The sequence below is a fragment of the Callorhinchus milii genome, unplaced genomic scaffold (assembly GCF_018977255.1).
Source record: "Callorhinchus milii isolate IMCB2004 unplaced genomic scaffold, IMCB_Cmil_1.0 Scaffold12, whole genome shotgun sequence".
Classification (NCBI taxonomy): domain Eukaryota; kingdom Metazoa; phylum Chordata; class Chondrichthyes; order Chimaeriformes; family Callorhinchidae; genus Callorhinchus; species Callorhinchus milii.
Genome location: NW_024704753.1, coordinates 1,250,396 through 1,275,481, shown reverse-complemented (window position 1 = coordinate 1,275,481; position 25,086 = coordinate 1,250,396). Strand labels below are relative to the sequence as shown.

Here is a 25,086-nt window from a genome sequence, read left to right as displayed (position 1 = left end):
TTCGCTATTCGCTCTACGTTCACTCGTGTGTGTGTGTGTGTGTTGTTTTTTTTAAAAGAAAACGACGGGTTTGTTGTTTTGGACTCTCACTCGTTCGTACACTCGCTCTCTTTGGCTTGCCCACTGCCTCGCACGCGCTCGCTGGTACACTCCCTCTCACTTGCACGCTCGCTCACTCGCTCTCGCTAGCTCGCCCGCACGCTCTTGCTCGCTCGCACATTCACTCAATCGCTCGCACACTCGCTCTCTCACTCTCTCTCTCACTCTCTCGGTGGCATCTGGCTTCCGTGTCTTCTCTACGGCTTTTTACTAAATATATAAAAAAAATTGCATGTGCCCAGACACCCGATCCCACACACACCTAACCCTGACACCGTGAAATCATTACTGCGGGTTCGTTCCCCGTTAGCCATCGTAAAGAAAGGAATCACAACGCTCTCCCCCACCGCCCCCTACCCCCACCGCCACCCTCTGCCCCTGCAAACCCCCCCCCCCAGCACAGAATCCAAACACTTAGCAACACACACAAGGCAGCTCAGCTCAGCACAGATTTAAGTTACTTTACAAACATCAGTATATATCCTGGTCGCGACAGAGTGAGAAAGCGTCCACGGTGAAATAATAATAATAGTAATAATAACAATAATAATAATGATAATCCTCACATTTGATATGGAGCCTCATCACGTCATTGAGACATCTCCACCCGCTTCACAGGATACACTGTAAAGTGGAGTGACTGTGTGTTTCGGTGGGCCAAACCCAGCAGCCAATTGCGCACAGCGACGTTTCCCCCCCCCCCCCCACCCCCCACAAACAGTGGTGGGTCGATCGACCACATCATCATCATTATTATTATTATTTTTTTTTGGGGTGGGGGGCGTGGGTCCTTGCGGGAAACGGGAGTCAAGACACGTTGGCAATGTGTTGCGTGTGAGCGAGCGCGAGCAGGGAAGGGATGAAAGGCTGTGTGTGTTTGGGGGGGGGGGTGTGGGTGTGGGTGTGTGAGCGGCGGAGGCTTAGAAAGGAGGAGCGGTGACGAACACATAGATTTTAGCGAGGAAGGAAGTGAGCGAGCCCTGACGCCACAGTTTCATCTCGACGTCCAGCAGGAAGTCCTTGGCTTCCCGGAACGGCCGCTGAGCAGACACGGTGCCCGTGTAGGCGTTCAGCTTGCGGGTCCCGAAGTGCCCCTCGGGGTCGCCCTTGGCGATGCTGAGTGAGATGCTGTCCCCCACGTACGCGGGCGAGGGGGAGATGCGGAAGATGGTGCTGGGGATCTGTACGTTGGTGGAGAAGCTGAGATGGTAGAAGGTGATTCTGACCGGGATGTTCTGACAGTCCATGTAGTTGTTGCAGCTGATTCTCTCACAACGCCTTAGGGGAGAGCAACACACACACATACGCTGATTACACACCTGCACACACAGTTACATATACATACGCTGATTACACACTCACCTGTACGCACACAGCTACACACACACACGCATGATTACGTACTCACACACACCTATACACACAGCTACACACACACACGCGCGCTGATTACACACTCACAAATACCTATACACACAGGTACATTCGCACACTGATGACACACTCACACACACCTGTACACACACACACACACACACACACACACACACACACACACACACGTACAAACCTACACGCACACTCCCAAACAATCATAAAAGTTCACCTCAGGTCGATGCCTTGCCCGGAGCCTTCGAATCCTCTGGAATTTTAAAGGAAGTTCTCCAAGTTGGACTTAATTTTGGGAGAATTTTGTTTTCAAATTTGAAATGCGGAAAAACGACTCCCAGATAAAGGGAAGAATGAATGTCCCTAAACCCCCGGCACAAACCTCAACCTTAAGGCAACGGATTTGGAGCCGAGAGCGAGAGGCTTTTGCGGGCACTTACGTATCACCAGTTCGTCTGTAGTTGGGGGGACAATCCAGCATCAGGCACCTGAAACCCCCTTCAATATTGAAGCACGTCTCAGATGCCGAGCAGTTGTGTGATCCTATAGCACATTCATCAATATCTAAGGGGAAGATCATAATAAGTGTTAAAGAGTGATTGCTTGATCTCTCTTCTCCCCCCGCCCCCATCCTGTCTGTGCTGGGGCTCGCCCCCCCACTGGAGCTCGCTCCTCTATCCCCATTCCCTGCTCTCTCTCTCTCTCTCTCTCTCCCCCCATCGTGTCTGTGCTGGGGTTCGCTCCCCCACTGGAGCGCTGTCCTCTATCCCCATTCCCTGCTCTCTCTCTCTCTCTCTCCCCCCCATCGTGTCTGTGCTGGGGCTCGCTCCCCCACTGGAGCTCTCTCCTCTATCCCCATTCCCTGCGCTCTCCCCCTGCACTTGTTAATAATATTTGACCTTGATTTTTCCATTCTCTTAAATATGACCATTTGTGCTAAAACATTTCACAGTCCAGGGTCCCTCGGTTTGTCCCACCCCTGCCCATGCCCCACCTCTCTGCACCCGTGCCCTGCCCCTGTCTCCGGTGATGGTGAAGGTGATTGGTGGAGCGGGTGAGAGGGCTGATCCGGGTTGAGTTGAACCTTACCTACACAGGACCTTCCGTTGGGTGAGGTGGTGTAACCCACCTCAGGACAGGCACAGGTGTAGCTGCCAGGCACGTTGAGACAGCGGTACATACACAGTGCTCCCCCACTCTGGGTGCACTCATCAATATCTGCAACACAAGCCAACACAGTCAGAGGCCTGGCGGCTCATTGGAAAAGAGACAAGAGACACCTCCCCACTGCCTCTCTGATCTCTGGTCCAGTCATCTACACTCATTGACACTCCAGCACAGAGCTGGTGGGGTGCGGCGGAGCTGGGGTGGGGGGGTGGTGGGGAACAGCATTGTCAGAGGTTGCGTCCTTCAGATGAGACATTAACCTGAGGTCCCGTCTGTACCTGGTCAGGCAGGTGGTAAAGATCCCATGTCTGTGTCGGAAAAGAGAAGGGAGTTTACCTCCCGCCCGCAACCACCTCGGTCTGCTCCAACGATAACTTCCCGCTGTTTGTTAGGGTTTGTTTAGCCATTGGAACCACAATGTTGGGCGTTTTCGGGCAAACGATCGGATTAGTACGTGACCGTTTACCGGAGGCTATTGATATCAGTGAGACACCGTGTCGATCAGTCACTGATTTCCTTTCCTACTGATGGAATATCACGGAGTGGATAATGCTCTCAGTGAGCACAGGGCCCTCCGACTACGCTCAACGGCTGAATTCTGCCGCGTGGGCTGACGCAATGGAGCTCACTGAGACGCACCAGCTACCAAACAACAACAACAACAACCACCACCACCACAAGTCGCATTTACAGAGCGCCCCTCACTCAGGGTAGCATCTCACAGCGCTTGAACCACACCACAGACCTAGCACAGTACCCACAGTCCCTCGCCCATCACACACGCACACACACACGCACACAAGCACACACACACGCACACACACACGCACACACACGCACACAGCACTGTTTCGCAATGCGCTCATCATGAAGACCTCACACTTTACACAGTGAACCAGACCCCTCCCCCCCACACCACCCCTCCATTCCCCCGGTAACTCGACGTCAACAACAACAAGTGACATCTGCACGGAGCCTTTCACGTCGGGGGGGGGGGGACCTCCCAAAGTGCTGGACAGTGAAGGGTCTGCAACCGAGTTGCAAATGCAATCAAGAGGGATGGAGGGTCTTGAGGCGGGCCTTAAAGGAGGCATGGTGGTGGGGGTGAGTGGGGAGCGAGGGAGCGGGCGGGTTGGTAGGGGGTTTAGGGGGCTCACAGAGGTTGGGTGCGGAGCAGGATGGTGTGTAGTCGGTGGGGGGGGGGTGGGGGCAGGGGTTCTGACTAGGACTGGACAGCACTCAGCGAAGAGAGATGACAAAAGCGTGAGGATGTGAGCGGGTACCTGTGCAGGAGTGTCCGTCCAGCTGGCTGAGTTGGAAGCCCAGTCTGCAGTAACACTGATAAGAACCGTACACATTGGCGCATTCCTGGCCGCACGGGGAGCTCTCACACTCATTCACATCTGTCAGAGAGTCAGGAACTGGTTAGAAACTCTCCAAACGCCTGTGTTGCTCCATCGCGTAAGGTTACGCAGAATTGTAAACCTTTACTCCCCATCGTGTCTATGCTGGGGCTCGCTCCCCCACTGGAGCTCTCTACTCTAACCCCATTCCCTGCTCTCTCTCTCCCCCCCCCCACCTCCACCAATGCAGAGAAAAGAGTTAATGTGTTGTTATTTTATGAGCTATGCAGGTTCCCTTTGCCATATGATCACCTGGTGATGTCCGTTACCTTTTCCTCCCCCCTCCCCGATCCCCTCCCCCTTCCCCTGACCCCCTCCACTCTTTACCTTCACAGTTCTTGCGGTCGGCACTGAGCCGGAAGCCCATACTGCAGGAGCAGTAATAGGAGCCGGGGGTGTTCTCACAGGTGTGGGCACACAGGCGGCCCGGATATCGCCAGCACTCGTTCACATCTGTCAACGGCAAAACCAGGCACAGTGAGCAGGGAAAGTCCAGGTGGCCACAGCGCAGGGGAACATCCTAACAGATCAGCTCGAGGTTAGGTCAGGAAACATTCCTTCACATTGAGTTCCTGGGAAAATGCGGAACCCGTTAGATAGCGAGAGAGACACAGAGAGAGAGAGAGAAATAGATAGAGAGGGAGAGACAAAAAGAGAGAGTGAGGGGCTAGAGAGATAAAAGTAGACAGAAAGAGATAGGGATGATGGAGAGAGGGGTAGAGAAAGTGAGCGAGACGGAGAGAGATAGCGATGGCAAGAGAGAGCCAGATAAAGAGATAAAAGAGCTCTTTTCACCTCTTTTTATATATATATATATAAAAATAGAGATTTTGTGCCCAGAAAAACTGGAGATACGGTAGTTCCCAAGTCATCCAAATTGACTTGTGATGAACCTGTCGCACCACACGGGGGAGCTAGAGCACGAGGGGCCACACAGGGCAATGGGTGCGCTATGTGTGTGTGTGTGTGATCTGATGTCCACCTGCCCACAGCTCGAACCACACACTCTGCGCTGCGATCCTGTGGTGTCAGGGCTCCATCACCAGAGGCTTTCAGGGAATCAGAGGCAGGAAGGGATTCGGTGAAGGGTCCAAGTCGGGTGATAGGCTTCACGTTCCGCACTCTCGCTCGTCTTATGGAACGGTCAACAAGGACCTGACTCGCATCCTCTCGTCATTTGTGTATCTCTCTACTCGAACCCCATCCCCTGCTCTCCCTCTCTCTCTCTCTCTCTCCCCCCATCGTGTCTGTGCTGGGGCTCGCTCCCCCACTGGAGCTCTCTACTCTAACCCCATCCCCTGCTCTCCCTCTCTCTCTCTCTCTCTCCCGTGTCTGTACTGGGTGCTCGGATGCGATGGCTGAACTCCGGGAGGGTATTAGGCGCAGGTTGGCAGGAGCTGAGGCCTTGGGGACGTGCGGTGCGGTGCGGACGTGTTGAGCGGCGGGGACCAGCCCCTGGTCCGTCCGTCTGTGCTCACCGATGCACGTCCTGCTGAGTGCGTTGTATTGGTACCCGCTCTTGCAGTCGCACCTGTAACTGCCCGGAGCGTTGTGGCACTGCTGCCCTTCCCCGCAACGGTGCAAACCGGTCTGGCACTCGTCGATATCTGTCGGCACACAAAAAGGGGTTTCACACCCACACACACACACACACCACCACCCCCGCCCCACCCCCACACCCCGCCAGTCCTCGATCGATTCAGCCGGGAGTTTGCAAAGCGCGACCCGCGTAACCGTTCGCGCGTGGTCACTGCCACGGTGGTCGCTGAGAAGCGACTCCAAGCGCTTCGCGGGACACGCCGCGAAGCGGGAGCCGCCGCGCGCGGGCGTGAGATTTGGCCGCCGCGTTCTCGCCCGCAAAACACGCGGCGGTCAACGTCAAACCTGCGTTTATGTCCCGGCGCTTGGCCGGCGTTGTTGTGTTTGTGTGTGCCTGGGCTCTCAGCGCGCCCCGGCTGCCAGTCTCTTACCCACACAGCGGGTGCCCTCCGGGCTGGCGTGGTATCCTCTCCCGCAGGTGATCATGTAGTTCTGACAGGTGTAGGAGCCGACGGTGTTGATGCAGTTGAACCCGGGAGTGCAGGGCTGAGCCAGTCTGCTGCACTCGTTAATATCTGCACACGGACGCACACACGGCAACAGGTCAAAGCCAGACCTTCAAGGGTCAAGGCGTCAGGAGCGAGAGGTCCCACAACTCCCGCCCGCTTTCCACTGCCATTCCCGACCCCCACCCGCGCCCCCTTTAACCACCTTCCAGTCCGGCTAAATGGCCGTTGCCGACCTCCCAAACCACTTTGCTTGTGGGTCGCTCTCTCTCTGTACACCAGTGATCTCGCTGGTTGCGGGGGGGTCAAACCCACCGTCTCCCCACCCCCGCATTGGGTAAAGAATCAGCTGCCGGTCCAACACCTCACACCCCCCCGCCCCACCCCGCCCCGCCCCACCCCGCCCCACCCCACCCCACCCCCCCCCCCCCCACCCCCCACCACCCCACCCCGCACTGCCCCACCCAAAAGCAGAGACTAATGTTTGGGCGATTCCCCGTCGCTCTCTGTCCAGTTGGCGGCCCGTTACCGTGGCAATGGCCCTGTGCGTCCTGGAGGAAGCCCTCCGAGCACTGGGCCCTGGACCGGCAGTGGAACGAGCTGGGAGTGTTCACACAATCGTAGCCCGCGGCACAGTTGTGAGTCCCTTGCTCACACTCGTCAATATCTGCAAAGGGAAAGAGCTGAGAGTTAGGGTCAGCGATGCACAAGAGCACACACACACCCACACACACACACACACACACACAGAGGCTCAGTGTGGCTCATCTCAGGCCTCAGAATCCCAGTGCTCCCATTGTAGGATTTCACATGATTCCCAGAGTCCTGGCCTGAACCACCCTTCCAGTTCCACTCGTTCATTCCCCTTTGGGTAAAGAAAAACTTCCCAGCGTCTGTCCTGAAATTGCTCCCTTTGTGACTCTAAACCCGCGTTCCTCTTGCTCTGTAATAATAATAATCCTTGCGTTGCTACAGCGCCTTATCACGTCGTTGAGACGTCTCAAAGCGATATTACACTGGATATCTCAGCCCGGGAGACTAGACTGCTTCAGGATTCAGGATCAGCGCGGGCGCTGACGGGCACCTTGGCAATGGTTGTCCTTGCGTTGGAAGCCGGGACCGCAGACAATCTCTCGCTGGCACCTGAAGGAGCCGAAGGTGTTGATGCAGATCTCGCCCAGCGAACAGCTGTGAGAATCCGTCAGACACTCATTAACATCTGGGGGAAAGAGAGACCAGACACGAGACGTCAACTTCCAACTTACAGTAAAGACCCTCTCAACCTCCAGCACACGGGGAAACTGCGTATGGTGGGGGCACGTATGGGGCGGGGGGGGACGACAGCAACAACTTGCACTTACATAGCGCCCCTCACCCAGGGTAGCGTCCCACAGAGGAGACTGACAGGTACTTTGGGGGGGGAACACATAGGGGGGGTGAATGCGTGTGTGTGTGTGGGGGGGTGGGAGAATGTGTATGGTTGGGGTGGTGGGGGGGGGGGGAGAAATGGAGACCGGATGCCGTGTTGGGAGGGAGCAAATGCCAAACAAACAGCTTACCCACACAGTCACCATTGCTATTGCGGATCAACCCCTGTTTGCAGACCTCGGCCGCCACACACTGGAACGAGCCTTCGCTGTTCACACAGGATTCTTCCGTTGAGCAGTTGTGGGTACCAAACATACACTCATCCACGTCTACACACACACACACACACAGACACACACACAGACACACACACAGACACACAGACACACACACACAGACACAGACAGACACACACACACACAGACACACAGACAGATAGATAGTCAGTTACAAAGGACTCTTTACAGCACCTTATCACATCAACGCATCTCAAAGCACTTCACAAATAACTGCTGTGAAGTCCAGTGAATTGTTTTGCCACTGCAATTAAATGCAAAGTGAATTGTGCACAAATGAACAAATGATGTTATGTTATGTTATGTTGTAAGCACTTGCGATTGAAAAAAAATTGCCCAACGAGGCGAGCACCGAGCCAGCGACGTTCACACCGGGACAGGTTGAGCCGAAGTGATCCCACACCTTTTATAATAAGCAACGATAACCCTCGCATTTGATACGGCGCCTTATCACGTCTTCGAGACCTCTCGAAGCGCTTCACAGAATATACTGCAAAGTGTAGTGACTGTGTATCCAGTGAGGGAAACGCGGCAGCCAATTGCGCATAGCAGCGCCCCAGAAAAAGGTTCGAGGTTTCTTTTTGGAGGGATTATTACCCCTGGAAAGCGATCTGCCAATCGACCCACAAACAGTCAGGGATTGAATGACCATTTTGTTTTGCTGCCTTGGGGCATCCTGAAGTACTGTTCTGAGTTTGTTTATTATTAACTGTGTCAATCCAGTTTAACTTTGTACACAGCCACGATATTACACTGGATATCTCAGCCCGGGAGACTAGACTGCTTCAGGATTCAGGATCAGCGCGGGCGCTGACGGGCACCTTGGCAATGGTTGTCCTTCCGTTGGAAGCCGGGACCGCAGACAATCTCTCGCTGGCACCTGAAGGAGCCGAAGGTGTTGATGCAGATCTCGCCCAGCGAACAGCTGTGAGAATCCGTCAGACACTCATTAACATCTGGGGGGAAAGAGAGACCAGACACGAGACGTCAACTTCCAACTTACAGTAAAGACCCTCTCAACCTCCAGCACACGGGGAAACTGCGTATGGTGGGGGCACGTATGGGGCGGGGGACGACGACGACGACAACTTGCATTTATATAGTGCCCCTCACCCAGGGTAGCGTCCCAGAGGAGACTGACGGGTATCCTGGGGGGGAACACGTATGGGGCGGGTGAATATAATAATAATAATAATAATCCTTGAATTTGACATTGCGCTTTTCAGGTCTTCTGAACGTCTCAAAGCACTTCACAGGATATACTGTGAAGTGAATTGACTGTATATTTGTGGGCGAAATGCAGCAGCCAATTGCGCACAGCAGTGTCCCCACAAACAGCCGTGGATTGAAGTGACCAAATTATTATTGGGTTTTTTTCTTGAGGGATTATTATCAGGCGAGCGGAGTAAGGAAACTTGCCCAAGATTTTGCCCTGATCTGCCTGGAATCGAACCCAGATCTCTCGCTTGTGAGGTGGGCGCTCTAACCACTGAGCTACAGGACTCCACAATGCGTGCGTGTGGGGGGGGGGGTGGGAGAATGTGTATGGTTGGGGTGGTGGGTGGGGGGAGAAATGGAGACCGGATGCCGTGTTGGGAGATAGCAAATGCCAAACAAACAGCTTACCCACACAGTCACCATTGCTATTGCGGATCAACCCCTGTTTGCAGACCTCGGCCGCCACACACTGGAACGAGCCTTCGCTGTTCACACAGGATTCTTCCGTTGAGCAGTTGTGGGTACCAAACATACACTCATCCACGTCTACACACACACAGACACAGACACACACAGACACACACACACACAAACACACAGACAGACACACACACACACACACACACACAGATAGATAGTCAGTTACAAAGGACTCTACAGCACCTTATCACATCAACGCATCTCAAAGCACTTCACAAATAACTGCTGTGAAGTCCAGTGAATTGTTTTGCCACTGCAATTAAATGCAAAGTGAATTGTGCACAAATGAACAAATGATGTTATGTTATGTTATGTTGTAAGCACTTGCGATTGAAAAAAAATTGCCCAACGAGGCGAGCACCGAGCCAGCGACGTTCACACCGGGACAGGTTGAGCCGAAGTGATCCCACACCTTTTATAATAAGCAACGATAACCCTCGCATTTGATACGGCGCCTTATCACGTCTTCGAGACCTCTCGAAGCGCTTCACAGAATATACTGCAAAGTGTAGTGACTGTGTATCCAGTGAGGGAAACGCGGCAGCCAATTGCGCATAGCAGCGCCCCAGAAAAAGGTTCGAGGTTTCTTTTTGGAGGGATTATTACCCCTGGAAAGCGATCTGCCAATCGACCCACAAACAGTCAGGGATTGAATGACCATTTTGTTTTGCTGCCTTGGGGCATCCTGAAGTACTGTTCTGAGTTTATTTATTATTAACTGTGTCAATCCAGTTTAACTTTGTACACAGCCACGATATTACACTGGATATCTCAGCCCGGGAGACTAGACTGCTTCAGGATTCAGGATCAGCGCGGAGGCTGACGGGCACCTTGGCAATGGTTGTCCTTCCGTTGGAAGCCGGGACCGCAGACAATCTCTCGCTGGCACCTGAAGGAGCCGAAGGTGTTGATGCAGATCTCGCCCAGCGAACAGCTGTGAGAATCCGTCAGACACTCATTAACATCTGGGGGGAAAGAGAGACCAGACACGAGACGTCAACTTCCAACTTACAGTAAAGACCCTCTCAACCTCCAGCACACGGGGAAACTGTGTATGGTGGGGGCACGTATCGCATTTGATACGGCGCCTTATCACGTCTTCGAGACATCTCGAAGAGCTCCACAGAATATACTGTAAAGCGTAGTGACTGTGTGTTTTGTGGGCGAAACGCGGCAGCTAATTGCGCACGGGGGTGTCCCACAAACAGTCGTGGATTAAGTGACCAAATTATGATTATGATATATATTTCTTTTTCTTTTGGGTTCCGTCGCTTGCTCCAAACCAGCTGTGACCATTCAGCCCCTCCAGCCTGTTCCGCCACTCTATTAGATCACGGCTGATCTGTACCTCAAGTCCAATTACCTGCATTTACCTCATATCGCTTGATCCTCTGACCTAACAACCTCCACCTCCACCTCAGTCTGGGAAATGGGAATGGATCCAGCAATAATCCACAGCCTTTTGAGGGAGGGAGGGAGGGAGGGATTCCCGCTCCCCTTTATGGGAAAACTTGCTTCCTGATTTCGCTGCCCAATGCCCTGTAAGATGACTCTGCCTGGTTTCTGGAATGTTCGCTCACCGTCGCAGGAGGTGTGATCGGACAGCAGCCGGTAACCATCCCGGCAGGAGCAGCTGACTCCGTCTCCCAGCTGTGTGCAGTTGTGCATGCACGGGTTGGAATCTGTAAGAACCCACACATCTGGGTCAGCACATCTGGATATCCGTCCCTCTCACAGTGCTGACCAATCGACATCTGCTTCGATCCCATTTCCCTGGCTTGTCTCCTTAACGTCAATGGCGATAACAACTCGGCGCCCCTCACGCAAGGTAGAGTCCCAGAGCGCACGATGCTGAGCCGTTATTTATTATTAATTATTATTATTTATTATTATAATTTATTGGTAATTAGGTTCACTCAATAATCCCTCTTCCCAACTCTCTCTCTCCTCTCAATCATCCTTTTGCCTACAAAATCACTACACTTTACTGTGAATCCGCTGAATCGCTGGATAAAGTGGGATTTAAAGCTCGGTAGAGAGAGGGCAAGACACGCACACACAAACTGTTAAACCCGTCACCGTGCTCACGAGTATCCGAACCAGATCACCGAGAGCTCTCCAAACGCACGCCACCCACACGCGGAGATATCCCTGTGTCTGAGCGAGAAGCCTCACCTCTACACAGGTCCTTGTCCACGGTGTCCACAGGCTGAGTGTGAGTGGAGTTGTCCTTCACACGCTCCTCCTCTTTCAAATAATTTTCTTCATCCGCTTCCTCTGTAACAGACGGACACATCGTTTGCACTGTGCGCTACAACCGTGGCATCTCAGAGCGCTTCACAGTAACGGATCCCGGGACTGAGCCGGGGGAGGGGGGGGGGAAGGTGACCAAAGGCGCGGTCGAAAAGAAAGGCCTTCAGCAGAGACCTGAAAATAGGAAGAGAAGGAGCGAGGCGAAGGGAGTGAGGAAGGCAGTTCCAGAGCCTCGGAGCGTAGTGGCTGAAGGCACGGCCGCCGAGGGTGGAGCGGAGGCCTCGGGGGACAAGAAGGAGGTCAGACCCGGTGAAGCAAAGGCAGGCGGGGGCGAGAGGGGTGGGGTGAGGGGAGTTTGTAGACCTCGCTGCGTGCAAATCGGCCCGTTGACTCCCTCCACCAAAGCGACAGCACAAGATCAGCGATAACCTGTGAAGCGCTGTGAGATGCCACACATGCTGTCTCAGGGGCAGGTTATGTTAACTCGGAGTGCAACAAGCAGGCCAATGAATGTCAATAAATATTTCCCAGGTTGAAACCGTTTGGGTGGAGCTGGGTAGGAAAGATGATTCATTCAAATCATTTTCTTCATCCGCTTCCTCTGTAAGTCTCCACCGGTGGTTTCCACCGAGTGAGTAAAGGCTGGAAACCAACCATCAAAAAAAAAATCCCCAAACACTGGGTGACTCAGACTCACAGGAAAATAACACTGAACTCTTCTGAGTTGACCCAAGATAGAATAATCATTCCCACAACACACAGCAGCGGAGTTTGCTCCAGGGTCTCTGCGCGCCTGTCCTTTCGAAGGACTTTCAGAGTGTCTCATCGTTAGCTTTCATTTCGAGACTGATTTCCCCTAAGTTTGTTGCAAACGTACAGAAAAAAACACAGGCTTCGAATTTAAGACCTTACGATTTTGTCCAATTCTTGGACGCTCTGCAATGCCAATAATAATAATAATCCTCGCCTTTGACATAGCGCCTTATCACATCGGTGAGACGTCTCAAAGCGCTTCACAGAATATACTGTAAAGTGAATTCACTGTGTGTTTTTTGGGGGGGGAAAACCCCAGCAGCCAATCGGGCACAGGTTTCTAAGGGAGGAATCTAGACCCGGGTAGAATTTCTCCCCCAGTGTGGGTCTGATGTGGGCTGCTTTACACTGTTATCCCATCGCCTTGCAAACTGACCCTCTGGTATCACACACTGAATGCTGTCACGTTTACTGTTGATGGTGAGAAGGAACTTGCACCTTCTCAAACAAATATGGTCTGGTGTAGTGACTGTTTCTGTAGCGATGGACCAGTCGATAAGCATAGACTGTAACTGCGATGCTTGGTAGCTGATTCAACAGTTGTTGAATTGTTAACATGCCACAAATGGGTTAGAAAACCAGTGCAATCGGCTGCCGCGTTTCGCCCACAAAATACACAGTCCATTCATTTTACAGTGTATCCCGTGAAGCGCTTTGAGACGACTCGAAGACATGATAAGGCGCTGTATCAAATGCGAGGATTATTATTATTATTTGCCCCCTATTAGCGGGAGCACGAACAAACGGGTGCTTTGAGTGTTGCAGGGTGGGGGATGGAAGGGGGGGGGGGGGGATGAGGTGGAATAAAATGTGGGTTAACACAAGAGCTGAATAGTCGGAACTCAGACGCAATTTACCACCTCCACTGTGGAGCCTCCAGTTCCCCCATTCGCTGGCCTTGCCTCTCTGTCTGTGAGGTGATTGTTAAACTGGGACCAAATTCGGTGCAGTTGTGTGCTCTGGAACACAGCCACGTGGGAACGCTGCCCAAGCACATCGTTGGATTTGGGGTTTTATTGTAAAAATTATTTTAATCATCAATCTGCTGAGGTTCAGCCTCAACGATGTGTCTGGAGGAGCTAAGGAATGAAGACTGCGACATCCTGATAGATCCTTATCCGTGCGTCTGCCTGTCTTTTCAGGATTTGCAATCTTGGTGCACTAAACAATATTAATAATGATAATAATCCTCACATTTGACACAACGCCTCATCGCGTCTTCGAGACGTCTCAAAGCTCTTCACAGAATACACTGTAAAGTGTAACGACTGTGTATTTTGTGGGTGAAGTGCGGCAGCCAATTATCCCACAAACAGCAGTGGATTGAATGACCAAATTATTATTTTTTTTGGAGGGATTATTACCCCCAGGAAAGCGATCAGCCAATCTAATAACAAATGGGTACCTACTTACTGCTAGGTAAACAGAGTTTGTGTGGAGTAAGGAAAGTTGCCTATGGTTGCGCCCTGCCAGGAATCCAACCTGGGTCCTCTCGCTTGCGAAGCGAGCACAGTAACCACTGCACTGCACTAAGTGGAGTCCTGTAGCTCAGTGGTTAGAGCACTCGCTTTGCAAGTGAGAGACCTGAGTTCAATTCCAGGCAGAGGGCGAAACCTCGGGCAAGTTTCCTTACTCCACACAGAGCCTAATAATAATCCCTCCAAAACCAAAAACAATAATAAATTGGTCATTTTCAATCTACGAGTGTTTGTGGGACATTGCTGTGCACAATTGGCTGCCGCGTTCGCCCACAAATATACAGTCAATTCACTTTACAGTGTGTTCTGTGAAGCGCTTTGGGACATCCTCCCGACGTGAAAAGCGCTATATCAAATGCAAGGATTATTATTATTATTATTATTACACGACTCTACATGTGGACTGGGTGCCAGGATCAAGCTGCCCTACACTAGGTGTAGAGACCCGGCACAGAGTGAGCCGCTTCCAATCCGAAATTGATATTCCTGCCTCCGCCGAAGGAGAGGCATTGCAGCTGTCACACAGGCCCGCGGTATTGTCAGTCAGCCTTGCTTTAACTTAATGAGCAGAGGCCGTGATTTAAGGGAAACAAAAACAGAACCGTCTGTAACCATTACCATGTGTCTGGATATGATACAAATGTTAGTTCCAGTCAATAAATGGCTTCTCATATTCCGAGACCTCCACAGGGTGAAGAGAACAATCTTCATTGCACAGCGTACCGCAATGTTGAGTCTGGAACAGGGTTAGGATAAAAATGTGGGGCAGGAAAGTATTAAAGGAGAGAGCAGGGGAATGGGGTTAGAGTAGAGAGCTCCAGTGGGGGAGCGAGCACCAGTACAGACACAATGGGGGGAGAGAGAGAGAGCAGGGAATGGGGTTAGAGTAGAGACCTCCAGTGGGGGAGCGAGCCCCAACACAGACACGATGGGTGAATAGACTACCGCATTGGAAACTTTCTATATAAGTGTCTCAGTTGCTTTTGCTCAACAATTGATGTAAAAGATGAAGTCGAGCGCCTGACACATAAGCGCAAACGGTGAAGGAGCACTCCAGGGACCTAAAGGCAGCAGCAGGTGACCTGAGACACCGATGGACAATAAGGTCACTTACCTAATCGACAGGAGGTTTGGTCAGGCTGGAGCTGGTAACCCAGGGAACAGGAGCACTGGTAGGACCCTGGGGTGTTCAAACAGATGTGCTCGCACAGCTGGCCGGCGTAGACCGTGCACTCGTCCAGGTCATCTTCCGTGATGGAGTTCTCTTGTGTCTCCTCCTCACTGATGGAGAGAGCTTCTCGCGAGGTCTCTGGCTCCACGACTTCACAGGAGAGAAAAAGACACACGTTGCTTCGGGAACTCCGCCTTGGCAAAATCACCGCGGTAACCGCGCTCCGTCCACGGACACCCAGTCTAGCCATTCCCACCAGCATTCCTTACCAAGCAAACGCACAGGATAAGGCACTACATCAAATGCAAGGATTATTATAATTATTACCATTAATATCATAACTCTGCTGTGATGCGATCTGCTCCAGGGATTTACTTTCACTTACCAAAAGGAGCCCTTTCTTCCCCCACCCCCAAGATTCCTTATTAAGAAATCCCATTAGAAATGAGTGCATGTTAAAGCACACCCCCACCCCCCCCACCCCTTAATCCTTTGAGAACGTCCAACCACCGTTATCCCATCACACCAATTTGTTGGCAGTTCCTAGTTCCAAACCCTCCCCTAACCCAAGTGCGTCAGCCTCATTGCTCTCCTCTGTGTGTCCTCTTCTCTCCCCCCAGTCACTCCACGACCAGAAGAGAACTTCATAGCTTCAGTTAAAAAAAACTCCTGGGTGTGCAAAGAGAAACTCTAGGAAGAGTGGCCTCGGTCACCCACAGAGCAGCAAAAAAGGCGTGGTTCAGAGGCAGCCTCAAAGCGAGGTGTACTGGGATAGAGGTGTCTTGTGGTGCTCACTGACAGTTTTGGTTGCAGCATTTCGCCCACAAAATACACAATAGTCAATTCACTTTACACTATATCCTGTGAAGCGCTTTGAGACGTCTCGAAGACGTGATAAGTCGCTGTATCAAATGCCGGGATTATTATGATTATTATTATTATTTGAACATTGAATGGTTGAGGCAGTCAGATCGCCAGGAAACCTTTGGCAGATAATCGCTGCCAAGTCAACAGAACCGCAAGTGACCTCTTCAAGGACAACAACACAAAGTGCCGGGTTTGGCAGTGAAGATGATTTTCCATTCCAACTGACAACCCAAATGCCCATTTTTTTCCTTATTTTTTTTTAACAACAATGCAAAAAAAAAAAGAAAAGAAAATGTAAAAGTTGGAAGATGCTTTATGAGGTGGACTGTCAGAGACGTCAAAGGGGGTAAATTCTGTACACACATGGGGCATGCTTTGTTGTTCGCCAGATTTCTGATACCTTGATGTGTGAGGCTGGGTTGCAGGTTTGGAAGCTCTGTCTGTGTGTGTGTGCGTGTGTGTCTGTGTGTGTGTGTGTGTGTGTGTATGTCTGTGTGTGCGTGGGTGTATGCGGGTGTGTGTGTCTGTACGCCTTGGGACGTCCTCCCGACATGAAAGGCGCTATACAAATGTAATTTTGTTGTTGTTTTTATTGGTGTGTGTGTGTGTTGGGAGACCTCACACCACGCGTTGGCAAATCAATTCCTATCGCATTATCTCTGATGTGGAGACGTCCTCAAGACCCGAGACGTTGCTGTCTGGAGTCTCCTGTTACCCCTCATTGTTCCCAGCCTGAAGTATAACATTCAGTGGGCCTCTGGCTTCCATTTGGACCGAGTCACCCAATCTCAGACCCTGATCCTAATCTGAGACATAACCCCGATCCCAACACTCATCCAAACCTCAATGCCAATCCAAGACCTCGCCCTGATCCCATCCCCAGACCCAATACCAAGACAGAGTTACAATCACAGGAGAGGTTTGAATGAAGAAAGCCCACCTGATGTGATCAAGTTCTTGAGAAGTCCTCCCGATGTGAGGAGGCGCTGTACAAATGTCAAGTGTATTGAATGGACACCGCTGCGCGCAATTGGCTGCCGTGCATGGCCCACAAAATACACAGCTTATCCTGTGAAGCGCTTTGAGACGTCTCAATGTGATAAGGCGCTGTCTCAAATGCAAGGATTACTATTATTGCTGTTAGGGTCTCATCCTTCCAGATGGCCCACACAACCCTCTTCCCATCACACCGCCGAACTGGTTCTGAAAACTTCGCCAGAAAAACACAAATCGGGCAATCAGCACCTGAAGTGGCTCCGGGCGGATTCCAAGCCCGTGTTAGCAGCCGGCAAACCGAGGTTCCGAACTGATCCGGGTCAAAGGTGCACGAGGCTGGGATGAGGAATGTGCCGGCAGCTCCTGCCAAAGCCAGCGAGCACATCAAACACATCTCCCTCCACCTCATTCCCAAAGCTCCCACCTGAGGCCGAGCCAGGCTTGGAGGCCAGCCCAACCCTCGCTCCAAACACACGGCTCGCTTTCTGACAAAGTGAAAGCATGTGTGTGTGTGTGTGTGTGTGTGCGTTTCCTTGTATCTGCAGCAAAAGGCGGTTTGCATCTCGCTGACATTCCTGGCGTCCTTCATGACATAACTCGAACAATCCCTTGTGTCTGACACAGGGCCTTATAATGTCAAAACATCGGCAAGCACGTCACAGGGGAAGATTCTAGAGCAACGGCTAGTGTATTTTGTAGGCAAACACGGCAGCCAACTTTGCCTATGGGAACGTCCCACAAACAAACTGCAGCCACGAAGCAGATAGCTAACTAATCCGGAGGCGAGGAAACCAGGCCAAACTCCCTTCTGTTTTTTGATTGTGAAGCTGGACTTTTAACGTCAAAACTGGACAGGGCCCCGACTCAGGTTAACATCTCGCCCAAAGGATGATGCCTCCCCCACCCCCAGTATTGTGCCGGAGTGTCAGCCTGGATTGTGACCAAATCATTTTGGCGATCCACCAATTGACAAACAACCAAGTAAACAGAGGCACAGGGAGTAAGGAAACTTGCCTGGGGTTTCGCCCTGCCCAGGAATCGAACCCGTGTCTTCTCGCTTGCGAGGCGAGCGCTCTAACCACTACGCTACAGGGCTCCCCGAATCCATACCTCTCTCCGGTGCCAGAGTGGGCGATGGCAGAGGCTTGTTCTCTGGCCTTTTTACTTCGGGAGTGTCGAACTCGCCAGCTCCCTGACAGCAGCTTAAATAGACCTGGCTGCAGGGGTAGCCCAATGCTGGAATCCCCTCACACAAGCCAGCCTGGCCACGGAACAGAATTCCCAACTCACAGCAGTCACAGCATTTCTGAAAGGGGGGGGGTGGGGAAGGAAAAAAAATATCATACACATCCTCTTCCCCTCGCTCTCCCCAACCCTCTTCACCCCTCACCACCCCCAGCTCGAGAGCAAACACTGAACAGTCCAGAGCCTTGGGATTGTCCTCCCAACGTGGAAGGCTCTGGGGAACACGTCAATTTGTGGTTACTATTTGTGTTCTCAGTAAAGACATTCACGGCCAATTCCCCTCCCGTGCCCCACCCCCTCCACTTGTGTGTCGGGCTGGTTCAGTGGTAGCGCTCTCCTCTCCGAGTCGGAAGTTTGTGGGTTCGAGCCCCACGTCGGCTCGTGGAATCACATAGTCTAAGACGACACTACAATGCAGCACTGGGGTTGGGGGGTTGCCTTGTGGGAGGTGCCGTCCTTCGGATGAGACATTAAACCGAGTTCCCCGTTTGCCTGTTCAGGTGGACATTAAAGATCCCAGAGAAGGGAAGAGAAGGGAGTTTCTCTCTCTCTCCCGGTGTCCTGGCCAACAATCCACCCCCAATAAATTGGGTCACTCACGGGACACCGCTGTGCGCAAATCGGCTGCCGCGTTTCGCCCTCGAAACACACAGGAACTCCTACTTTACGATATATCCTGTGCAGCGCTTTGAGACGTTTTGAGGACGTGATAAGGCGCTGCATCAAATGCGAGGATTATTATTATTATTAATTATTATTATTATTCCTCGCCTTGTACATGCTGGTGCCACACTCTTCGTTGGGATCCTCACTGCACGTTCCCTTTTCCTTCACTGCCGTCATTCCCGCAAAACAGCTGCTCTCCTCCAGGTACGCCACACAGCACTGACTCTGGGTGATCCTGCAATCACCATGATAACCTTACGCATCGCAAAACTCCCAGTGCCAGCCACAGCCCCCAAACGTAGGCTCAAAGGGAATCGCCGTCAAGTGTAGTGACTGGGTATTTGTGGGCCAAAGGTGCGTCTCTGAATTGTGTGATATTGGAGACTGTGTCAGAGGGCTGCGTCCCTATCTCTCTGTGTATCTTGCACCTCCCTATCTCTCCGATCGACTTATTACCCCCCTCCACCACCCGTCACCTCCACTCGGCTGGCTCCATCCTCCCGCTCGCCCCTCGTCCTCTCCGTTCCACCATCGGTGGCCGTGCTTTCAGCCACTACGCCCCCAAAACTCTCTCCTTCGACCCTCCACTTTGCCCCTTCCTTCCCCATCTTCAGATCACTCATAAAGACCTTCCTCTTTGAGCGTGCCTACAGTCACCTCCCCTCCCCTCCGCTCAGCATCGTGCCCCACCATTGGTAAGCGCTCTGGGACGCCACACTGCGTAAGGGAGCTGTGACTAAGACCATCGATTGCCTTTGCTCTGTATCTCTCAGAGGGTAACAAGACTGAGACACATCGCAGCTTATTTCATGTTTATTTATCAGCTTATTTATCATGTTTATTTCTCTGAAAGTATCCAGGACGTTCGAACACTACTTTCTGTCTCAAACCTGGAGTGGTTCTTAAAAGAATAAAAAGTCATCCCTGGAGAACCTCCTTTGATCAAATAACTGATCCAATATGTTCGGTTTGTGTGCAAAATAAAACAAGCAATCAAAGTAATAACAGACCCAGAAAAGAATGAGCGAGACCTCACATCAGGCACTTTGAGACAGTCGAGGTTGATGCTCCAACTTCGCACTGGGGTGGGGGGAGTTGGGGGGGACGGTGGGGGACGCTGTATTATCCAAGGTACTGTACTCGAATAAGACACTAATTGGCTGCCGTGCTCGCCTCCAAATACACAGTCACTACACTTCACAACCAACTCTTGCAAAGCGCTTTGAGAAGTCTCGATGATGTTGTGCTAAGGCGCGACATCAAACGCAAGGATTATTATAGTGACGCAGTAACACTTAGCGATAATAGGGGTGCGGAGGGCAATTTCGGGGCGGTCTTCGAGGCGTCTCAAAGCGTTAGGGTTGTCTTACCCCTGAACCTCTACTGCGATTGCACGTGGCTGTACAGAGCAATGACGACAACAACAACAACAGCTTGCACTTGTATGGCGCCCTCCATGCAGGGTAGCGTCTCAGAGCAGGGCCTGACCTACCTGCACAGTGCGGAGTCAGCAAACTGCGGAGACATGTCGAAGCAGTGGCCGTGGGAGGCTGACCACTGTTGCCCGGCTGCACAGCACATCTCAGCCACATCCCCCGCAAAGCCTGAAACCAGAGAGAAAGAGAGCGAGAGAGAGAAAGAGAGAGAGAGAGTGAAAGGCAACCATTTACATTCCAATCCAATACAATTCAATCAACTCTCCGCAATAATCGCACCCGATCTTCATCGTCCCTTTTTTTTTTTAAAATAGACGCTCTTTTCCCCATCGCACCCCAACCAGGTTTCAAATTATAACAAGAATCCTTGCATTTGATGCAGCGCCTTACCAGGCCGTTGACTGAGACCTCTCAAAGCGCTTCACAGACTATACTGCTAACGTGGACCGACTATATATTTGGCAGGTGAAACGCGGCAGCCAATTGCGCATAGCAGCGTCCCCACAAACAGTCATGGATTGAGTGGCCAATTTTTTGCTGGGGATTATTACTCCCGGAAAGCAATCCCCCAATCGACTAACAACTGTGGTTCCTGCTTACTGCTGGGTAAACAGAGGCGTGTGGAGTAGGGAAACTTGCCCAAAGTTTTGCCCTGCCTTGGAATCGAAACCAGGTCCGCTTGCTTGCGCTGCGATTTCATTAACCACTACGCTGCAGAACTCAGTAAGCTGTGCTCATTGAACAGAACCCCCACCCCTCCCACCCCCAACACACACACGCACACACACACACGCGCACGCCTCCCCTCCCAAGTTCTCTCTCCTCCAAAAGCAGAACCAAGACTGAAGCAGCCGCATTTGGCATTTTGGAATTTCCTGGGATTGGAGCCCAGTGCTCAGGGGGCGGGGGGTGGGGGGCGGGGGGGTGGGGGAAAGCAGGGCGATTCTGAATGAGGGTCTCAGGGAATAAACCCAGCAAAGACTTACACTCTGTAAAATTAAACACAATCATACTGATTTCTGCAGCTCACACTACCTGAAAGTGGCCACAGTGAGACACACACCCAGAGACACAACTTTAAAACGTCAGAAGAGGTCATTTTCCCCCCCGTTGGTCGGGGCTGGTAGGATTCCGACTCCCCCACTCTGCCCCCGCACCACCCCCCCCCACCCCAACCCCTTCCCCACTACCCCCCAGGCACAAGCACAACGGCACCGACGGAGTCTTTAAACTTGAGCCAAAAACTATCCAGCTGCTGGCGTCTTCTCCCTTTGAAAAGCACTCAAAGTCTTTCGGGAACAAAAAGAATGTTTTCACAACGTTTCCAATTCTGTGCGCGCCTCCGATCCACACCCTCTGCTCTCCCACACCTTTAAGCCTTTCCGAAACTGTTCCCAAACTAAGTTTTAGAACTGCGCAACAGGTTATGGGGGGGTTCGATAGACGAGGAAGGGGGGAGCAGGGGGGGGGGAAGTATCCCACCAATGGAAAGGAACCCACAGCTCCCTGAACACAAGGCCTCGCAAATACACCCAACCACACGCAGAACAGAATAATTTGAGGCGAGGGTGGGTGTGCAATTCAGTTGGCAGGAAAACGCTCTCTCTCCTCCAGAGCCGAGGCCTTGTCTGTAACTGCAGTCTGGGCACTGAGTAGGGCTTTGTTGTGGCTCGGGAATGGTTTGGGGATATAAGAGCTCGATTGTTATCCTGACTCGCTGCTGAAATGACTGCAGGTTAGGAGTTAAGAGCCCCTCCATCAGCTGGATTTGCGCTAAGATATTGCTGGAGTTAGGGACGAGTGGGGGAGGGGGAGAGGGCAGGGGCGGGGGTGGAAGGGGCGGAAAGTTGAAGATGCAAGATTCGGTGGAATTTCAAGCCTCTGGATAAATTGGTCATTTACAATCCTTGCTTTTGACACAGCGCCTTATCCCATCGTTGGGACGTTTCAAAGCGCTTCACGGAGTATATTGGAAAGTGGAGTGACTGTGTACTTTGTGGGTGAAACACGGCAGCCAGTTGCACGCAGCAGTGTCCCACAAACAGCCGTGGATTGAGTCACCAACTTTTGGTGGGTGGGGGTTGGAATTATTACCCCCGGAAAGTGATCCACCAATCGATTAACCACCAGGTTCCAACTTACTGCTGCGTAAACAGAGGTGTGCAGAGTAAGGAAAACTTGCCTAAGGTTTCGCCGTGCCCGGGAATCGAACCCGGGTCCTCTCTCTTGCGAGGCACTAAGCTACGGGACTTCACATTTGTCTCTTGCCGCGCCCCAAGGGACGACTTCACTGCGTGTTAAAAAAAAAAGCCATCGACTTTGCCTACACTCTTCACGGCAATTCTCCGCGAAGCATTCGGAGGCTTCCTGACATTGTAAGCCCTGTATCAGTTGCGAGGATTATTATTGTTGCAATAGATTTGGAGTCAATCCTGTTGCTGCCCTTTCTTAAGTGAGACAGTATTTTTGGTTCAGATTTCACCAAACGCACTCGATTGTAACCCGACTCAACAATCCTCAGGCGAAGAAGAAAAGACATCAATAAACCGTAGCACCCGAGCACCTGACAAAAGCACGGAAACCTGGCACAGAAGCCAGACAGACCCAGTGGGAGCAAAACTATTTATTATACTTTTCCAATCAATTAAAAGCCGCGGCTGGTAATCAATTTCGGATGTTGCGGGGATTAATCACGTGTCGCTCTTTCGCTTTGGACGGTTTCCTCCAGAGAATTTCCTCCGCCTCGTGTTCAAACTATTCCTGGCATTTTAGTGCATTGCACCTCAGCAGGAATGTGGCGAGATCAGGGAAAGAGACCCTCGGGAAACCGATTTGGGTAACAACAACATCACCTTGCATTTATGATTATTAATATTAATAATAATAATTATCCTTGCATTTGGTATAGCCCTTTAGCGCTTTGTTGAGACGTCTCAGAGCACTTCACAGAGTATGTTGTAATGTGGAATGACTGTGTATCTTGTGGCCGAAACTGCGCAGCCGATTGCACAGCAGTGTCCCGCAAACAGTCGTGGATTGAGCGATCCAATTTTTTTTAAGTGGGGGGGATTATTACCCCCCGGAAAACAAGCAGGTCCCAACTTACTGCTCGGGTAAACAGCGGCTTGTGCAGTAAGGAAACTTGCCTAAGGTTTTGCCCCGCCCGGGAATCGAACCTGGGTCCTCTCACTTCGCGAGGCGAGCCCTCTAACCACTACACTACAGGACACCACCGCAGTCCCGTTCAAGTCAGGAAGACCTCCCAAGGCGTTGGGACAGTCGAGGGTTTGCACCAGAGCTGAGGGTTGAGGTAGGAATCAGAGAACTTGAGAACACGCGTAAGTTTTTTCTTTGTGTTTCGCCCACGAAATATACAGTCAATTCACTACCCAGTGTATCCTGTGAAGCGCTTTGGGACGTCTCGATGACGCGATGAGGCGCTGTGTCAAATGCAAAATGCAACGCAAGCGTCAAAAACAGCACTGCACGATGGTGACACGCAAATCAGCAGCTGAAATCGCTGCTGGTTATTGAAAGTTATTGAAATAAACTTCAGAAAGCTGCGCGGGGGCCACAGGACAGCGAGATCAGGAGAAGGAATTGATTTACTGCCGGTGACGTTTACGTTATACTTAACCCTTTGATCTTCTCGCACCGGGGTTTAAGCAGCTGTTAAACTCTCCCCTCCCCGGAGGCAATAAACCGTGATTAGCTGACGGAATGTAATAGTTTGATCCCATGCAGACACACTGCACCCCCCCCCCACCCCCAACCCCCCCACGCTCTCTCTCTGTGTTTACTGGGCTCAGTCACAGCCACATGTCCTGCAGTTTTCAAAGCTTTTTCATTTACAGCCGCGACAACAAACAACACAATGGAAAATTCTCTCTCAAAGGGCATCTCTAATTTCCTACATCTTTGTGGGGTTTTTTTTCAATACAAGGCTGCACAAATTTGCGAGCACCACCTCGACCCACCCCCTCAACACCCCCACCTCGAGTTGGGGGTGGGAGCCAATGGGGGGGGGCGGTGGTGGGGGGTTGTGGCCAGGGGAAAGATGACCAAAAGTGCGGTCAGAGACCTTTGGACTCCTGAATGGCTCGCGCCAGCGCCTCTGCACCTCAGGCTCCGGCAACATCAACCTCCATGGTTGCTCACTACAGCTCACCAAGCCAGTCAGGAACGGTGTCTTGTTCGACCCTCAACTGTCTTTTCTCCCCCACATTCAAGTCATGACCCGCTCTGCCTTCCCTCACCTCCGTAACATCGCCCGACTCCGCCACTGCCTCACACCTCAGGCGCTGAATCTCTTGTTCATGCCTTCATCACCTCCAGGCTCGACTATGCAAACTCCCTGCGTGTCGGCCTTCCCCACTCCTCCCTCCGCAGGCTGCAGATAATCCAGACCTCTGCAGCCCGTGTCCTCTCCCGCACCAAACTCCGTGACCCCAACTCCCCCATTCCCGCCCGACTCCATTGGCTCCCTATCCTTCAGAGGATCCAGTTCAAGATCCTGGTCCTCACCTACAAAGCCCTCCATGGCTTCACCCCACCCTACCTCTGCGACCTCCTATCCCCCTACCAACCCACCTGCTCCCTCTGCTCAGCCGGCTCCGGCTGCTCCAACTCCCCCGACCCATCATTGGTGGGAGAGCCTTCAGCCACTCTGCCCCCAACCTCTGGACTTCCATCCCCC

At 52.0% G+C, this 25,086-nt stretch overlaps 1 protein-coding gene across 2 annotated transcripts in view; it reads right to left on the bottom strand.

The window, feature by feature from the left end:
- Window positions 1-846: 846 nt before the first annotated feature.
- Window positions 847-25,086, bottom strand: part of fbln2 (fibulin 2) — a 36,671-nt gene continuing 12,431 nt past the window's right edge. For both annotated transcript variants that reach the window (XM_042339756.1, XM_042339757.1), the window contains exons 4-22: window positions 20,447-20,558; window positions 19,060-19,189; window positions 18,154-18,349; window positions 15,124-15,330; window positions 11,641-11,742; window positions 11,046-11,147; window positions 10,296-10,430; window positions 9,394-9,531; window positions 8,589-8,723; window positions 7,663-7,800; window positions 7,188-7,322; window positions 6,633-6,770; window positions 6,029-6,172; window positions 5,537-5,665; window positions 4,386-4,511; window positions 3,939-4,058; window positions 2,578-2,706; window positions 1,929-2,052; window positions 847-1,377 (exon numbers count right to left, since the gene is read on the bottom strand). In XM_042339756.1, coding sequence (XP_042195690.1) covers window positions 1,020-1,377; window positions 1,929-2,052; window positions 2,578-2,706; window positions 3,939-4,058; window positions 4,386-4,511; window positions 5,537-5,665; window positions 6,029-6,172; window positions 6,633-6,770; window positions 7,188-7,322; window positions 7,663-7,800; window positions 8,589-8,723; window positions 9,394-9,531; window positions 10,296-10,430; window positions 11,046-11,147; window positions 11,641-11,742; window positions 15,124-15,330; window positions 18,154-18,349; window positions 19,060-19,189; window positions 20,447-20,558 — 2,798 coding nt within the window. In that variant the 3' untranslated portion in view covers window positions 847-1,019. The remainder of the gene's footprint in view (window positions 1,378-1,928; window positions 2,053-2,577; window positions 2,707-3,938; window positions 4,059-4,385; window positions 4,512-5,536; window positions 5,666-6,028; window positions 6,173-6,632; window positions 6,771-7,187; window positions 7,323-7,662; window positions 7,801-8,588; window positions 8,724-9,393; window positions 9,532-10,295; window positions 10,431-11,045; window positions 11,148-11,640; window positions 11,743-15,123; window positions 15,331-18,153; window positions 18,350-19,059; window positions 19,190-20,446; window positions 20,559-25,086) is intronic.